Source organism: Erpetoichthys calabaricus, chromosome 8 (assembly GCF_900747795.2).
Source record: "Erpetoichthys calabaricus chromosome 8, fErpCal1.3, whole genome shotgun sequence".
NCBI classification, from domain to species: Eukaryota; Metazoa; Chordata; class Cladistia; order Polypteriformes; family Polypteridae; genus Erpetoichthys; species Erpetoichthys calabaricus.
In genome coordinates this window covers 23,570,503-23,585,864 of record NC_041401.2, presented here as the reverse complement: position 1 = coordinate 23,585,864, position 15,362 = coordinate 23,570,503, and the positions used below count along the sequence as shown (strand labels likewise).

Sequence of the window (15,362 nt, the reverse complement as noted above, 5' to 3'; positions counted from 1 at the left end):
CGATCTTTAAGTGCATTTGCCTACTGGCTGCTGCAATCCACCTTTAATACATGGATAAGTGCCAGTGTGTCTGTCAGCATGTCTTACTGGTTGTTATGTCTCTGACATTCCGAAAGATGGCACATCACTGTGGTGTAGCGGGTCCACAGCTCACATGAAAAAGTCAACTTTTAAAATACAAAATCACCGCACTCACGGCTTAGATAGATAGATAGATAGATAGATAGATAGATAGATAGATAGATAGATAGATAGATAGATAGATAGATAGATAGATAGATAGATAGATAGATAGATAGATAGATAGATACTTTATTAATCCCAAGGGGAAATTCACAACCAAGGGGAAATTCACATAGCTTAGCGAGGGGGCGTGGTGGGGTGTGGCCGAGCGGTTCCCGAGGAATTCGTGATGCGGGCGGTTCTCTCTTAAGTGCACAGGTGAGGAGTCATCCGCATCTGTAATTGTTCCTGGGAGCTGCTGATTGACACAGCTGATTCATGTCCCCGTGATATATAGAAGCCCGAGGCGGCTAGTAGGGGAGGATAAAGAAAGAAAAGATGGACAGAGGTTAAGAAGGAGAAGACGGCAGGAAGCAGGAGGGAGAAAGCAGGTGCAGGAGAAAAGGAGAATGCAGGCTCGCGCCAATAACAAGCAGCTGGGAGAGGCGAGCCCGAGTTGGGTGTTTGGCCTGCATCCGAGTAGTGGTCACTCCTGCTAAGCACTTATTTGGAGCAGGAGTGACCGGGAGAAGGTTGGCTCACCGCAGCGAAGGCAAGTGGGAGTCGGAGATTTGGAATAGAAGCCCCAGTGTGAGCGTCCTGGTCGCTGGGGAGCCCAAGTCTCGGTCTAGGTGAGCAGAACCAGAGCCAAGAATCGCAAGGCCACCAGACCAGTAGAGCAAAGAAGGTCAGCTGCATGTAGGGTGACTCCCCTGGTGCATAGCCTGGAGGGGAGAAACGGGGGAGTCACCAGTAATAGAAGGCACTGGGCTTTGTGTTTTTAAAGAGACTGCTTCTAGCCATTGTTTTAACCTCATTGGTTTTTAAAAGGATTTTTTTTCTATTGGATTTTAACTTCCACTTTTCACCTCTGTTTTTATTGGATTATTTATTTAAGGAATTGATTGCACTGCACTATCAATTTGGACACTGTTTTGTTGTTTTGTTGGTTTTAAAATAAAAGCAGTTAGCACTTTTGCCCCATCTCCTTGTTTCATTGTTTTGCCTCACTGCCAAGCTCACCGGAGACATTACCGGCAGTGTCGGGTTCAGGGCTAAGGATCATCACAATCACACACATTTTTAATAATTGAATGTATTGCATTTTTCATTCCAACAGATGGCACATTACAAACATTAACACTGCTTTTACGAATCACATACCAAATGGCAGATAATAGAGACATGTAGAATGCAACTGTTTTTCCAACAGGTGGTGGATCACAAACAGTTTTAGTAATAAAATGCATTGTATTGTCATTCCAACAGATGGTGCATCACACACATTTATAGTAACAAAAAACATTGCATTTGTCATCCCAACAGGTGACGCATCACAAACATTAACACTGTTCTTATGATTTCTAACCCTAATGGCATATAATAGAGCCATGTGGATTGCACTAGTCATTCCAACAGGTGGTGCATCACAAACATTTTTAGTAATAAAATGCATTGTATTTGTCATTCCAACAGATGGTGCATCACACACATTTATAGTAACAAAAAACATTGCATTTGTCATCCCAACAGGTGACGCATCACAAACATTAACACTGTTCTTATGATTCCTAACCCTAATGGCATATAATAGAGCCATGTGGATTGCACTAGTCATTCCAACAGGTGGTGCATCACAAACATTTTTAGTAATAAAATGCATTGAATTTGTCATTCCAACAGATGCTATATCACAAACATTAACACTTCTTTTATGTATCATATACCAAATGCCAGATAACAGAGATACATAGATTGCATTTATCATTCCAACAGATGGTACATCGCAAACATTAACACCACTTTTACAAATCTTATACCAAATGGCATATAACAGAGACATGTGGGTTGTACTTGTCATTCCAACAAATGTTGCATCAGAAACATTTTTAATAATAAAATGCATTGCTTTTGTCATTCCAGCCGGTGGTGAATTACAAACCTTAACACAGCTTTAATGAATCCTATACCAAATGGCAGATAACAGAGACATGTGAATTGCATTATCCATTCTAACAGGAGGCACATCACAAATATTTTTAGTAAAAATATGCATTTTATTTGTCATTTCAACAGGTGGTATATCACAATGAATTAAAACAGCTTTTATGAATCCTATACCAAATGGCAGATTACAGAAACAGGTGTATTGCATGGAGCACTGCAAACATTAACTCTGAGGTCTATGTTGATTATCTAGATTTCAACCTGTCTTAGATGGTAGCACAGCTGATATAATATAATATAATATAATATAATATAATATAATATAATATAATATAATATAATATAATATAATATCCTTCTGTGACCCCTTTATTGTATTTCGCTAGTTTGAGAATGTTCTGGTGTGTTGTATTATAATGAGCAGCAGCACTGAAGTAGTTTCGCCAAGAGATATGTTGATCTCAGTTGTGACAGTGATCGCACTTGGCCTGCTTGCTCGCAGCTGGTTGCACGCTTATTGTGTGTGTGTGTGTGTGTGTGTGTGTGTGTGCATAATTCTAGTCCCTTGTAATTAGATTAATTTCTCTCGACTGTGGACGAATTGCTCCACTGCACAATCAGGCTGAACATTTGTTCTGCCAAAATGCAAGCATCATTAAGGAACTGCACATTTCCCTGGCTTCGGTCCACAAGGCTGAGTGCAACGATAAATAAATAGGTGAAGGAATCTCTAGCATGCAGCAGCAAGATATCATCTCTAGTAGCATTTAGCTGGCTGCCTAATTAAGTGCCTGCTGGCTGAATCCATCAGAATTTCAGGACTTAGTCATACTGTAGGGTGGCAGGCAAGTGCCTGAGCCGCTCCCGCATGGGCTGCACTCGTTACATTGAGGGTCTTCCAACGGCTCAATTGGAATGCAGACTTCACACCCACTTGTCACCTCGTGATTTGACTGTAGAGCTGGCCTGAATGCCTGTTTCCCGGGATTTAGTCACTTATAGTCGTGTGCTGCTTTTGTCTTATTTCACTTCCATGACAGTACAATAATCTTTCACTTAATTCCTGCGTCGTCTTTTCACATTTACTTTATGTCAAATTGTCCTTGACCTATACGTTAAGGAAACACTCCACCCAGAAACGACATTTTTATAAAGTATTTATCCCATGTAGTTTATAGTGATGGAAAAAAATATTTAGTCTTATTTGCTTATGCAGAATGGAGATAACACTTTCAGATTAGGCCTGAGACACTCTGCTTATCCCAAGATGCAATTCATATTGCGATTCAGGCTTCACAGTATGAAATCTTCATAAAAAGACATGTATATGTTTAGTATTACTTATTATTAGACATTGATATATCAAAACAGTATGCAAATTTGGAACGCTTTTGTGCTAACATAAAATAAATTAATTGTAGCAAACACTGAGATAGAAAGGCACCCACATTACGACCTAAGAACAGATTTGTTTACATAGCAATAGCAGTCTGTGAAGCAGAACCTTCAAACTGTTATGTCCATGAGAAACGCCTCATAAAGTAGCGGACACTCACCAGCATCTAGCCGCGGTTATTCTTGCTCCCAATCGTCTTCTGCTGTCTCACGCCCAATCCGGAGATGACCACTTATCTTCTGCGAAGGCTTTTGTTTGTCTTGTTCTCCTATGCTGTATTCTTCAACTTTCTCAGGCTTGTAAAGTGTATCGTGAATAATCCTGGAATTTATTGAATTCAGAGCTCAGTTTATCTGTGTGGATGCTTGCTGTCAAGCATGCATCCAGCCCCGCCCATCTTTAGGGTCCTCTGCAGACTACTACAATATTAACATAAAATGTATTCACTGTTGGTTGGTTGGGAGCATGTACTGATACAGCTGAACCCTCCATGCGACTGCAGTAAAAAATATGTGTTACATGTTAATAACCACCTGAAAAGTACAAATCTTGCTGTAGATAGATAGATAGATAGATAGATAGATAGATAGATAGATAGATAGATAGATAGATAGATAGATAGATAGATAGATAGATAGATAGATAGATACTTTATTAATCCCAGGGGGAAATTCACATACTCCAGCAGCAAAAAATATTAAATTAAAGAGTAATAAAAAATGCAGGTAAAAAACTTGAATAATGTTCAACGTTTACCCCCTCTGGTGGAATTGAAGAGTCGCATAGTTTGGGGGAAGAATGATCTTCTCAGTCTGTCAGTGGAGCAGGACAGTGACAGCAGTCTGTCGCTGAAACTGCTCCTCTGTCTGGAGATGACACTGTTTAATGGATGTAGTGGATTCTCCATAATTGATAGGAGCCTGTTGAGTGCCCGTTGCTCTGCTACGGATGTCAAACCGTCCAGCTCTATGCCAACAATAGAGCCTGCCTTCCTCACCAGTTTGTCCAGGCGTGAGGCATCCTTCTTCTTAATGCTGCCTCCCCAGCACACCACTGCGTAGAAGAGGGCACTCGCCACAACCGTCTGATAGAACATCTGCAGCATCTTACTGCAGATGTTGAAGGATGCCAGTCTTCTAAGGAAGTATAGCCGGCTCTGTCCTTTCTTGCACAGAGAATCAGTATTGGCAGTCCAGTCCAATTTATCGTCCAGCTGCACTCCCAGGTATTTATAGGTCTGTACCCTCTGCACACAGTCACTTCTGATGATCACGGGGTCCATGAGGGGCCTGTGTCTCCTAAAATCCACCACCAGTTCCTTGGTTTTGCTGGTGTTCAGTTGTAGGTGGTTTAAGTCGCACCATTTAACAAAGTCCTTGATGAGGTTTCTATACTCCTCCTCCTGCCCACTCCTGATGCAGCCCACGATAGCAGTGTCGTCAGCGAACTTTTGCACATGGCAGGACTCCGAGTTGTATTGGAAGTCCGATGTATATAGGCTGAACAGGATATAGGCTGTACTCAGTGCACGTGACAGTAGATAGATAGATAGATAGATAGATAGATAGATAGATAGATAGATAGATAGATAGATAGATAGATAGATAGATAGATAGATAGATAGATAGATAGATAGATAGATAGATAGATAGATAGATAGATAGATAGATAGATAGATACTTTATTAATCCCAATGGGAAATTCACATTCTCCAGCAGCAGCATAATGATACAATAAATAATATTAAATTAAAGAATGATAATAATGCAGGTGAACAACAGACAATAATTTTGTATAATGTGAAATGTTAACGTTTACACCCCCGGGTGGAATTGAAGAGTCACATAGTTTTGGGGAGGAACAATCTCCTCAATCTGTCACCCTATAAAACTCTAATTTTAAGTTACGGCACCGGGGAAGCCATTCAAATTTATAATGATCTTTTTGTTTTCTGAGTTAACATCAACCTCTGCTCCAACAATGGCTAATCTTTTATTTCCTGCTTGAATTCCACACTGAACTGTTAGCTGGTTCTTTAAAGAAATTTTTGTGTTATTTTCTATCAAGGAAAATGAGAATGTCAGGACCCTGCCTGATGCTGAGATCTCTCAGCTGTGATGATATCCCCCCCCGCACTCACTGGCTAAAGATATAGCAGGGACAGACTGCTTTTACGAATCCTATACCAAATGGTATATAACAGAGTCTTGTGGATTGCATTTGTCTTTCCAACAGATGGTGCATCACAAACATTTTTCGTAAAACAATGCATTGTATTTGTGTACAATAAGTAACACTAATTTTACGAATGCCATACTAAATTGCATATAACAGAGTCATGTGGATTGCATTTGTCATTCTAACAGATGGTGCATCACAAACTTTTAACACTGTTTTTACGAAACCTGTATCAAATGGCATATAACAGAGACATGTCCATTTCATGATGCACTGCAAACATGAACGCTGAGGTCTACATTGATTATTTAGATTTCAACCCGTCTTAGATGGGTGGCATAGCTAATATAATATAATATAATATAATATAATATAATATAATATAATATAATATAATATAATATAATATAATATAATATAATATATCCATCCATCCATCCATTATCCAACCTGATATATCCTAACTACATGGTCATGGGGGTCTGCTGGAGCCAATCCCAACCAACACAGGGCACAAGGCAGGAAACAAACTCCGGGCAGGGCGCCATCCCACTGCAGGGCACACACACCAAGCACACACTAGGGGACAATTTAGAATCACCAATGCACCTAACCTGCATGTCTTTGGACTGTGGGAGGAAACCGGACCACCCAGAGGATACCCACACAGACACGGGGAGAACATGCAAACTACACGCAGAGAGGACCCGGGAAGCGAACCCGGGTCTCCTAACTGCGAGGCAGCAGTGCTACACACTGCGCCACTGTACCGCCCTTAATATAATATAATATAATATAATATAATATAATATAATATAATATAATATAATATAATATAATATAATATAATATAATATAATATAATATAATATCCTTCTGTGACCCCTTTATTGGATTTCACTAGTTTGAGAATGTTCTGGTGTGTTGTAATATGCAGCAGCACTGAAGTACTAATATCAAGCAGTGCTCTCCATTGTTGCTGTACAGTGGTGATCTTTCCTCATGCCAGTAGAGATGCCCTTTAAGTCCACTTGTGCCGTTTGTGCGTTTGCCAAGAGATGTGTTGATCTCAGTTTTGATAGTGAGTGACTGCACTTTGATTTGACCAGAAAATGAAATGCTGGGCATTTGTCTGCTTTCTCTCTCCACCATCTTAGTGTGCTGCTGTTGCAAGCTCCACTGCTGTCCACTTCCCCCTTGCATGTAATCTGCCTCTATTTCCGAATCGGTAACAAGTTTTATCGATGCCGCTCATTGTCATGTGACTGCAGAGTCTGCCTGTATCGTGAGAACTGTTCCAATACGATGGCAAGTTTGGGCTTTGAGAGTTCAATTTGAAAACAGGCCTATGAATGCAGTGGTGCAATTTATGAAACAATGTTATGGTTCCACCTACTCATCCGAGGGTGCGAGTCACTAAATTAAATGTGCATGTGAAACACTTAACCAACATTCTGCGTAACGCATGGGATATTGTGGGAGGCAAATAAGGAATCAGAGAACTCGAGAAAACTTAGGGTGCCAACCGGGCCTCCCCATTAACTGCAAGTGTCCAGAACAATTGAAGTAAAGAGGGCACATAATGGCGCAACAGAAAGTAAGTGTAACGAGTCCCTCTTTAGCCTCAGCGACTTCTCAAAACAATCATCTCTCTCGAGCAGATCTGTGTCTGGGAGCTCGTTTTGCATGGGATGTTTTTCCACCAACTGAGACGCCATCTTCTTGGGGTACAGCTTAATTGACTGGGGGGTGCCCTCCTTGGACAGGTTCTCTTAGCTACGGAAGAGAAAATATATGAAGTGGCAGTGTCTGCTGTCCCAGCAGGTTATTGCATACCTTATCAGACCCTGGAGGGTGCTCCTCAGATGCACACGCGTGACAATGTAGACCGCAATGCTTATCTCCACTCTGCTTGCTGTTGTTATGCCATATAGTGATTACAGAATGATATCATAGCAGACAGAGGCTTTTCTCAACCGTGTGGGGCAGCTCTGGTGGTCTACGTGTGTCTCCACTGTCATAGCACTCATTACGACGTGCAAATTAATTCTTAAGCTTCAGTTACCTTGTGCTACTGAGCTCCTGAATTGATAACAGCAATTTTAGCTTTTTATTTTCTCTCGGCATCACGTCTTTTGTTTTGTATCTTTTGTTCTGTCCCGGTGGTATAAAATGCACAGACTGGAAGAATTGGGGGCGGGTGTTTTAGGAGGAGGGCAGCACGGTGGCGCAGTGGCAGCGCTACTGCCTCGCCGTAAGGAGACCTGGGTTTGCTTCCCGGGTCCTCCCTGCGTGGAGTTTGCATGTTCTCCCCGTGTCTGCGTGGGTTTCCTCCGGGTGGTCCGGTTTCCTCCCACAGTCCAAAGACATGCAGGTTAGGTGGATAGGTGATTCTAAATTGTTTGATGTGTGTGTGGGTGTGTGTGTGTGTCCTGCGGTGGATTGGTTCCTGCCTTTGTGTTGGCTGGGGTTGGCTCCAGCAGACCCCTAGCAGACCCCCATATCCCTGTAGTTCGGATTCAACGGGTTGGAAAATGGATGGATGTTTTAGGAAGAAGCCCTGTGGGTGGAGCCATTGCAGTGCAGACTTTCTAATGGGTTGTCCCCAGATGTGCCTTCTCGTTTGAGAATCACGTCAGGCCGTACGAGTCTACTGGGCCAAGGTCTGGATGCATGTTAAACCGTTAAGTCACCCTGAGACCACAGTGAGAGGGTTAATCGCATTTGCTCTTTAGTTCTATGAAGGATCTCTTTGGGATTGCTAAGCTCCGTTCTGACAGCTCATTGAAAAAAAAGCACTGCTTAAAATAATGAATGGCGGCGCCTAACGCTTTATATCCTCCAGTGATGTTCTCTACAGCGCTGCCTAATGATCCTTAGCGGGGTGATATTCTTAGCCATTAATATAAACGTCAATGTTAGTATTTGTCATTTTCTTCACTGGCATGGCTGTAGTGCGGGGGGGGGGGGGGCAATTAGATGGTGAAAAAGTGATGGCGACAAATGGTGAAAGAGCGCACAAGAATCGAAGAGAAGACTGCGTCTCTGTGTCCAGTGGTGAGGAGAAGGCGCCTCTTTATAAAAAAGTTGACCTCACTTGCCATGAATTTCAATGGATGAAGAAGAAATCTGAGTGATCACTTGTGCTAATGTCGTCAACTCGCTGGTCCAGCAGGGCTGTCTTCATTGATTTCACTGAGCCGAGAAACATTTTTTTCATTTCAAGTCCGTATGATTCACATTACGTATACCTTTTATATTATATTATATTGCAAGATGGCATGCTGTAATATAATATACTCGAAGCTCCTTAATCCAATTCGGGTTACAGTGGGTTGTTGTAATGTAATATAATCCACAGCATTCAGAAAGTCTTCAGACCCCTTCACTCTCTGTAAACTTTATTGTCTTGGAGGTTTCATTTTAAATGGATGTATTTGCAATTTTTGTCCTTCAGTCCACACTCATTTTCCCATAATGACAAAATGAAAAAAAAAAAAAAATTCTTTGCATTTATATAGCGCTTTTCTCACTACTCAAAGCGCTCAGCAATTGCAGGTTAAGGGCCTTGCTCTAGGGCCCAACAGAGCAGAGTCCCTATTGGCATTTATGGGATTTGAACCGGCAACCTTCCAATTACCAGTGCAGATCCCTAGCCTCAGAGCCACCACTCCGCCAAAATGAAGATGTCTGCAGAAAACTTTGCAAAATTATTTAAAAAAAAAAAAACATACACAAATAAATTTCATTTCTCCTTCATGGAAGTCATCAGGGAGGCATGGTGGCGCAGTGGTAGCACTTCTGCCTCACTGTTAGGAGACCCGGGTTCGCTTCCCGGGTCCTCTCTGCGTGGAGTTTGCATGTTCTCCCCGTGTCTGTGTGGGTTTCCTCTGGGTGGTCCGGTTTCCTCCCACAGTCCAAAGACATGCAGGTTAGGTGCATTGGTGATTCTAAATTGTCCCTAGTGTGTGCTTAAATCTTTGCGTTTATATGGCGCTTTTCTCACTACTCAAAGCGCTCAGCAATTGCAAGTTAAGGGCCTTGCTGAAGTGCCCAACAGAGCAGAGTGTTTGCCCTGTGGTGGGCTGGCACCCTGCCCAGGGTTTGTTTCCTGCCTTGCGCCCTATGCTGGCTGTGACTGGCTCCAGCAAACCCCCGTGACCCTGTAGTTAGGATATAGCGGGTTGGATAATGAATGGATGGAAGTCTTCAGACCCTTAACTCAGTAGTAAGCTGTGTCCCATCGGGCAGCAATGGCAGCTTTGCGTCTTCTTGATAAGTCTCTACAAGTTTTGCACACCTGGATTTGGGCAGTTTATCCCATTCTTCCCAGCAGCTCCCATTAGATTGGATGGGAAGTGTCTCTAAACCTGCAATCTTCAGTTGTCTCCACAGATGTTCTATGGGGTTTAGGTCTAGGCTTTGACTGGGCTACTCAAGGACCCTCAGGGACTTGTCCTGAAGCCACCCCAGTGTTGCCTTGGCTGTATACTTCAGGTCATTGTCATGGTGCAGCGTGAATCGTAACCCCAATCTGAGGTCACATGCACTGTCGAGCAGGCTCTCTTCAAGGACCGCTCTGTATTTGGCCGCATTCATCCTTCCCCTAATTTTGACCACTCAAGTACACTCTGAGACTTGTCCCAAAGCCACTCCAGTGATGTTTGGGCAGCATGCTTTGGGTCATTGCCATGCTGAAAGGTGAACCGTCACCCCATTCTGAGGTCACATGCACTCTTGAGCAGGCTCTCTTCAAAGATCTCTCTGTATTTGTCTGGGGTCTTCCTTCTCCTAATTTTGACCACTCAAGTGCACTCTGAGACTTGTCCCAAAGTCACTCCAGTGTCACCTTGGTTGTATGCTTCGGGTCATTGTCCTGCAGACAGGGGAACCGTCACCCCCAGTCTGGGGATGTGTGCACTTTAGAACAAACAAGGACCTCTCTGTAGTTGGCAGGCTCCCTGTCCCAGCATGCTGAGAATTCCCTAACTCATTGCATGATGTTGTCACCACCATGCTTCATGCTAGGGATGGTATTAGGCGGGTGATGAGCAGTGCCTGGTCTTCAGCAGACATAGTGTTTGGAGGTCTGCCCAGAGTGTTCAGTTTGTGTCTTATCAGATTGAGAGAATCTTTTTCCTCATGCTCTCAGAGTCCTTTAAACCACCTCTTTTTGTCAAGGATGTCTTTCGTCTAGCCACTCTTATCATATCCACCTAATTGATCCAGTTAAATCAACCACTAGGAAATGGAGAGAGTATGGAATAGTAGGCCGTCCCCAAAAACTTAGTGAGGGTGCAAGAAGAAGACGAGTAAGGGGGGCCACTAAGAGACCTGTGAGAACTCAGAAGGAGTAACAAGCTACAGTGAATCAGACTGGAGAGACTGTGCAGACAATGACTGTTGTCCAGGTTGGAGGTTGGCAAAGAGAAATAACACACAGGACATGATGGCTAGAGTGCTGCTAAGACAGACGTTCTTCCAGTAGGCTCTCAGCGGAGGACCTCTAAAGCTCTTTTAGGCCAGGTTTATACTTCACGTGATGCGTGCTGCAGCGGACACTACTGTTAATACTTGTATGCGCACTTTACGTAAATCAGGACGATATTCCACCAGGTGGCAGTGCGAGATGTCATCACGGTGAGAACAGGTGTGGTTTCGCTGTGTTATGAACTGCCTGAAACATCCATTAAATTCCCAGGCCACCTTGCCACGATATCTCTGAAAAGGATGGATGTTTAATGATTAAATCCATCAATCCAGGGATGCACCCATTCCAGCAAGCATTGGGCACGAGACAGAAACAACCCCTGGACGGGAAATCAGATCATCACAAGGTGAATGCAAGCACACACACACACTGGCGTCATTTTAGCTTCACCAAATCACCAAACCTTCATGTCTTTGGAAGGAAACCGGAGCTCACTGTGGAAACCCACCAGGAAAACATGCAAACTCCAGGCAGGGAACACCAGGGATGTGACTCCCGTTCGAGACAGCAGCGCTACCACTCTGCCACCGTGTCACCCACAACATGTGTAATTATTAACAGTATTCATTATTTAAATGATATTAACGACTTATCTGTAAAATGTAACTTACATACTTTAATGCATTTCATCATGAAAATGAGATCATGTGTAAATCTAAGGATTCTAAATGTGCAGAGAGCTGGAATATCATAAATGTAATGTCTTCTGTGAGGCGATTGCTGCTGTCAGTTCAGGAGGAAGCCCCAGCAGCTCCTAGCGATCAATAACTGGGTCGGTTTTAAGGTGACGTTTACGACAGTCTACTTTAATGATAAAGTAAACTACGAGGTTAAAGTGGACATTTCGAGATTAAAGCCAAAATTTCTACATTAATCACAATAAAAATACACCTTTTAGATAGAGATAGATAGATACTGGGCGGCACGGTGGCGCAGTGGTAGCGCTGCTGCCTCGCAGTTAGGAGACCCGGGTTCACTTCCCGGGTCCACCCTGCGTGGAGTTTGCATGTTCTCCCTGTGTCTGCGTGGGTTTCCTCCGGGCACTCTGGTTTCCTCCCACAGTCCAAAGACATGCAGGTTAGGTGCATTGGCGATCCTAAATTGTCCCTAGTGTGTGCTTGGTGTGTGGGTGTGTTTGTGTGTGTCCTGCGGTGGGTTGGCACCCTGCCCGGGATTGGTTCCCTGTCCTGTGTTGGCTGGGATTGGCTCCAGCAGACCCCCGTGACCCTGTGTTCGGATTCAGTGGCTTGGAAAATGGATGGATGGATGGATAGATAGATACTTTATTAATCCCAAGGGGAAATTCACATCATGTCATTTTCATCATGTCCTTAATTTTTCTCTCTGTGGCTGAAATGCACTGCCGGTCATTCTGATGCTGTTGTGAAGGTGGTATGTGAGACTTTTAAAATGTAAAGTGTCATAATGTTGGAGAATATGCGACACTTGAATATAAAAGCACCACAAATACATCTGCATGTTGGTATTTTGCTTGACCACATTGAACCATTCATCAAACATCGAAGCAGGCACATCGGTCCTCAAAGCAGCTTTCTGCCACATGTAGATAGTGTAACAGAGACTCTGGCGTCACGTTCCAACTTTTTTCACACTGTGCTGCCCGAGTTTTTCTCGCACGTGCGTTGCGTTAACTTCTGAGGACGTGCTCAGAGGACATGTCAAATGAACGCTGCAAACGCGTGGCAACCATAATGCCTGAGCACCCTCATTCTGAGCGTGAAGTATAAACGAGCCCATAGAGTAACTATTGGGTTCTGGGTCATCTCCCTGACCTGTCCCTGGTTACTGAGTTTGGACAAACAACCAGCTCTAGGAAGAGCAAACTTCTGCCATTTCACAATTCTTGAGGCCACGCTGCTCCTTGCCCTGATTTATGCTTCAGCACATGTTTGTCACGGAGGTCTACAGAGAGTTCCTTGAACTCCATTGGTTTTTGTCCCAGCACTGTGAATTGTGAGACCTTCTGTAGACCAGTGTGTTCCTTTCTAAGCGATGTCTAAGGATGTCTTCCATCAGTTCAATTAAGTTTACCACAGGTGGACTCCCATCATGTTCTAGACACATCTCAAGAACAATCAAAGCAAACAGGACAGCCTGACCACAATTTGGATTGCAATACTGAAGGGTGTGAATACTTCTAGGAATGAGAGATGTCATTGATTTTTAGTAAACCTGCAAACCTTTCTGAAAAAAAACGTCTTCACTTTGTCATTATTGAGTGTAGATTGATGAACAAAAATGGCAAATTTATCCATTTAAAATCAATGAAGAGTACAGAAAGTGAAGGACTGCGAATCCGCCGTATATTTTACAAACCCTAAAGTGGATAAGCAGATCAGGAAATGAGTTGATGAATGACTGTCATATAGCATGTCAGGTACTGAAGATACTTCAACCGAAGGTGCATAGCCCACCACAAATTGAATTTCAGCTTCAGATGAACCTCCATGTTATCCCTGCTCACCCAATATGTGTTTAGGTGCAAACAACACCTCCTTGCTTATTCCATTAACTCCTGGACCACTGAGTACATATACAGAGTGAGGCTGGGCCCCCGTAGCCCACACAGTTGTTCACTCACACTGGTTACCAAAATGTTTCTCCTCTCACAATTGGATGCACAATAAAAAACGTGACTTAAATTACCCCCCAATCCATTTAAGTAGGCTGCCCGCAGACAAGTGGGTACGTTGTCTTTATTTACTATTGTAAACAGTGAAGTAACTGAATGACTAGAAGACTGATGCACTTGACCTACTGAAGGTTTTTACGTGAAGAGCAGGATGAGATGAAAGCTGCTCTGCACGTTGGTGTGTGTGCATGGCATTCAAAATCAAAGTAAACGGACCCTCCGTGTTAACCGATTCACGGACATTTGTGCATGAGGTGTGTAAGTCTTTGTGCTAACGCTGTGCCTCCTTTGTCTTTTTAGGTTCATAGCAAGACCGTGTGCCTTAGGCCTTAAGATCCAAGCAAATGGACCACAAAAAGCTCAGCACAATGCTATTCTGGAGAAGGTCTTCACCGCGATTACTAAGGCAAGTAGACTGGGATGCTGGTGATGGGGCTTCAGTGGTTTGCACTCTCAGATCTTTGGTCCTAACATGATGCAATTTGACATTGATAAGCTCAGAGCAGTAGGCCGGATCAACTAGGACTTTTGGATGACGCGTCACTTTTGACATTAAAGCTCAGAGGTGGTTGCTCTAATGTCTACAACTTGTTGGCTGTCTCCATTAATCTGAGTGCAAACAGAAATTTGTTTTACTTTTGATTTTCACAAGTTCTTCCCTTTATTAAATTATATTATCCTTCCATCCATTCATTATCCAACTCGCTACAGTATATCCTAACTACAGGGTCACGGTGGTCTGCTGAAGCCAATCCCAGCCAACACAGGGCACAAGGCAGGAAACAAACCCCAGGCAGGATGCCAGCCCACCGCATGGCACACACACGCACCCACACACCAAGCACACACTAGAGACAATTTAGAATCACCAATGCACCTAACCTGCATGTCTTTGGACTGTGGGAGGAAACCCACGCAGACACGGGGAGAACATGCAAACTCCACGCAGGGAGGATCTGAGAACCGAATATATTATATTATATTATATTATATTATATTATATTATATTATATTATATTATATTATATTATATTATATTATTCTTTATCTTTCGTCTGCTCCCGTTAGGGGTTGCCACAGCAGATCATCTTCTTCCATATCTTTCTGTCCTCTGCATCTTGTTCTGTTACACCCATCACCTGCATGTCCTCTCTCACCACATCCATAAACCTTCTCTTAGGCCTTCCTCTTTTCCTCTTCCCTGGCAGCTCTACCCTTAACATCCTTCTCCCAATATACTCGGCATCTCTCCTCTGCACATGTCCAAACCAACGCAATCTCTCCTCTCTGACTTTGTCTCCAAACCTTCCACCCTGAGCTGACCCTCTAATGTCCTCATTCCTAATCCTGTCACACCCAATGCACACCATAGTATCTTTAACTCCGCCACCTCCATCTCTGTCTTCTGCTTTCTGGTCAGTGCCCCCGTCTCCAACCCATATAACATAGATGGTCTCTCTATCGTCCTGTAGACC

At 43.3% G+C, this 15,362-nt stretch overlaps 1 protein-coding gene across 2 annotated transcripts in view; it reads left to right on the top strand.

The window, feature by feature from the left end:
• cers6 (ceramide synthase 6) overlaps window positions 1–15,362 on the top strand; it is a 215,348-nt gene that overhangs the window by 59,516 nt on the left and 140,470 nt on the right. For both annotated transcript variants that reach the window (XM_028806361.2, XM_028806360.2), the window contains exon 2: window positions 14,188–14,293. In XM_028806361.2, coding sequence (XP_028662194.1) covers window positions 14,188–14,293 — 106 coding nt within the window. The remainder of the gene's footprint in view (window positions 1–14,187; window positions 14,294–15,362) is intronic.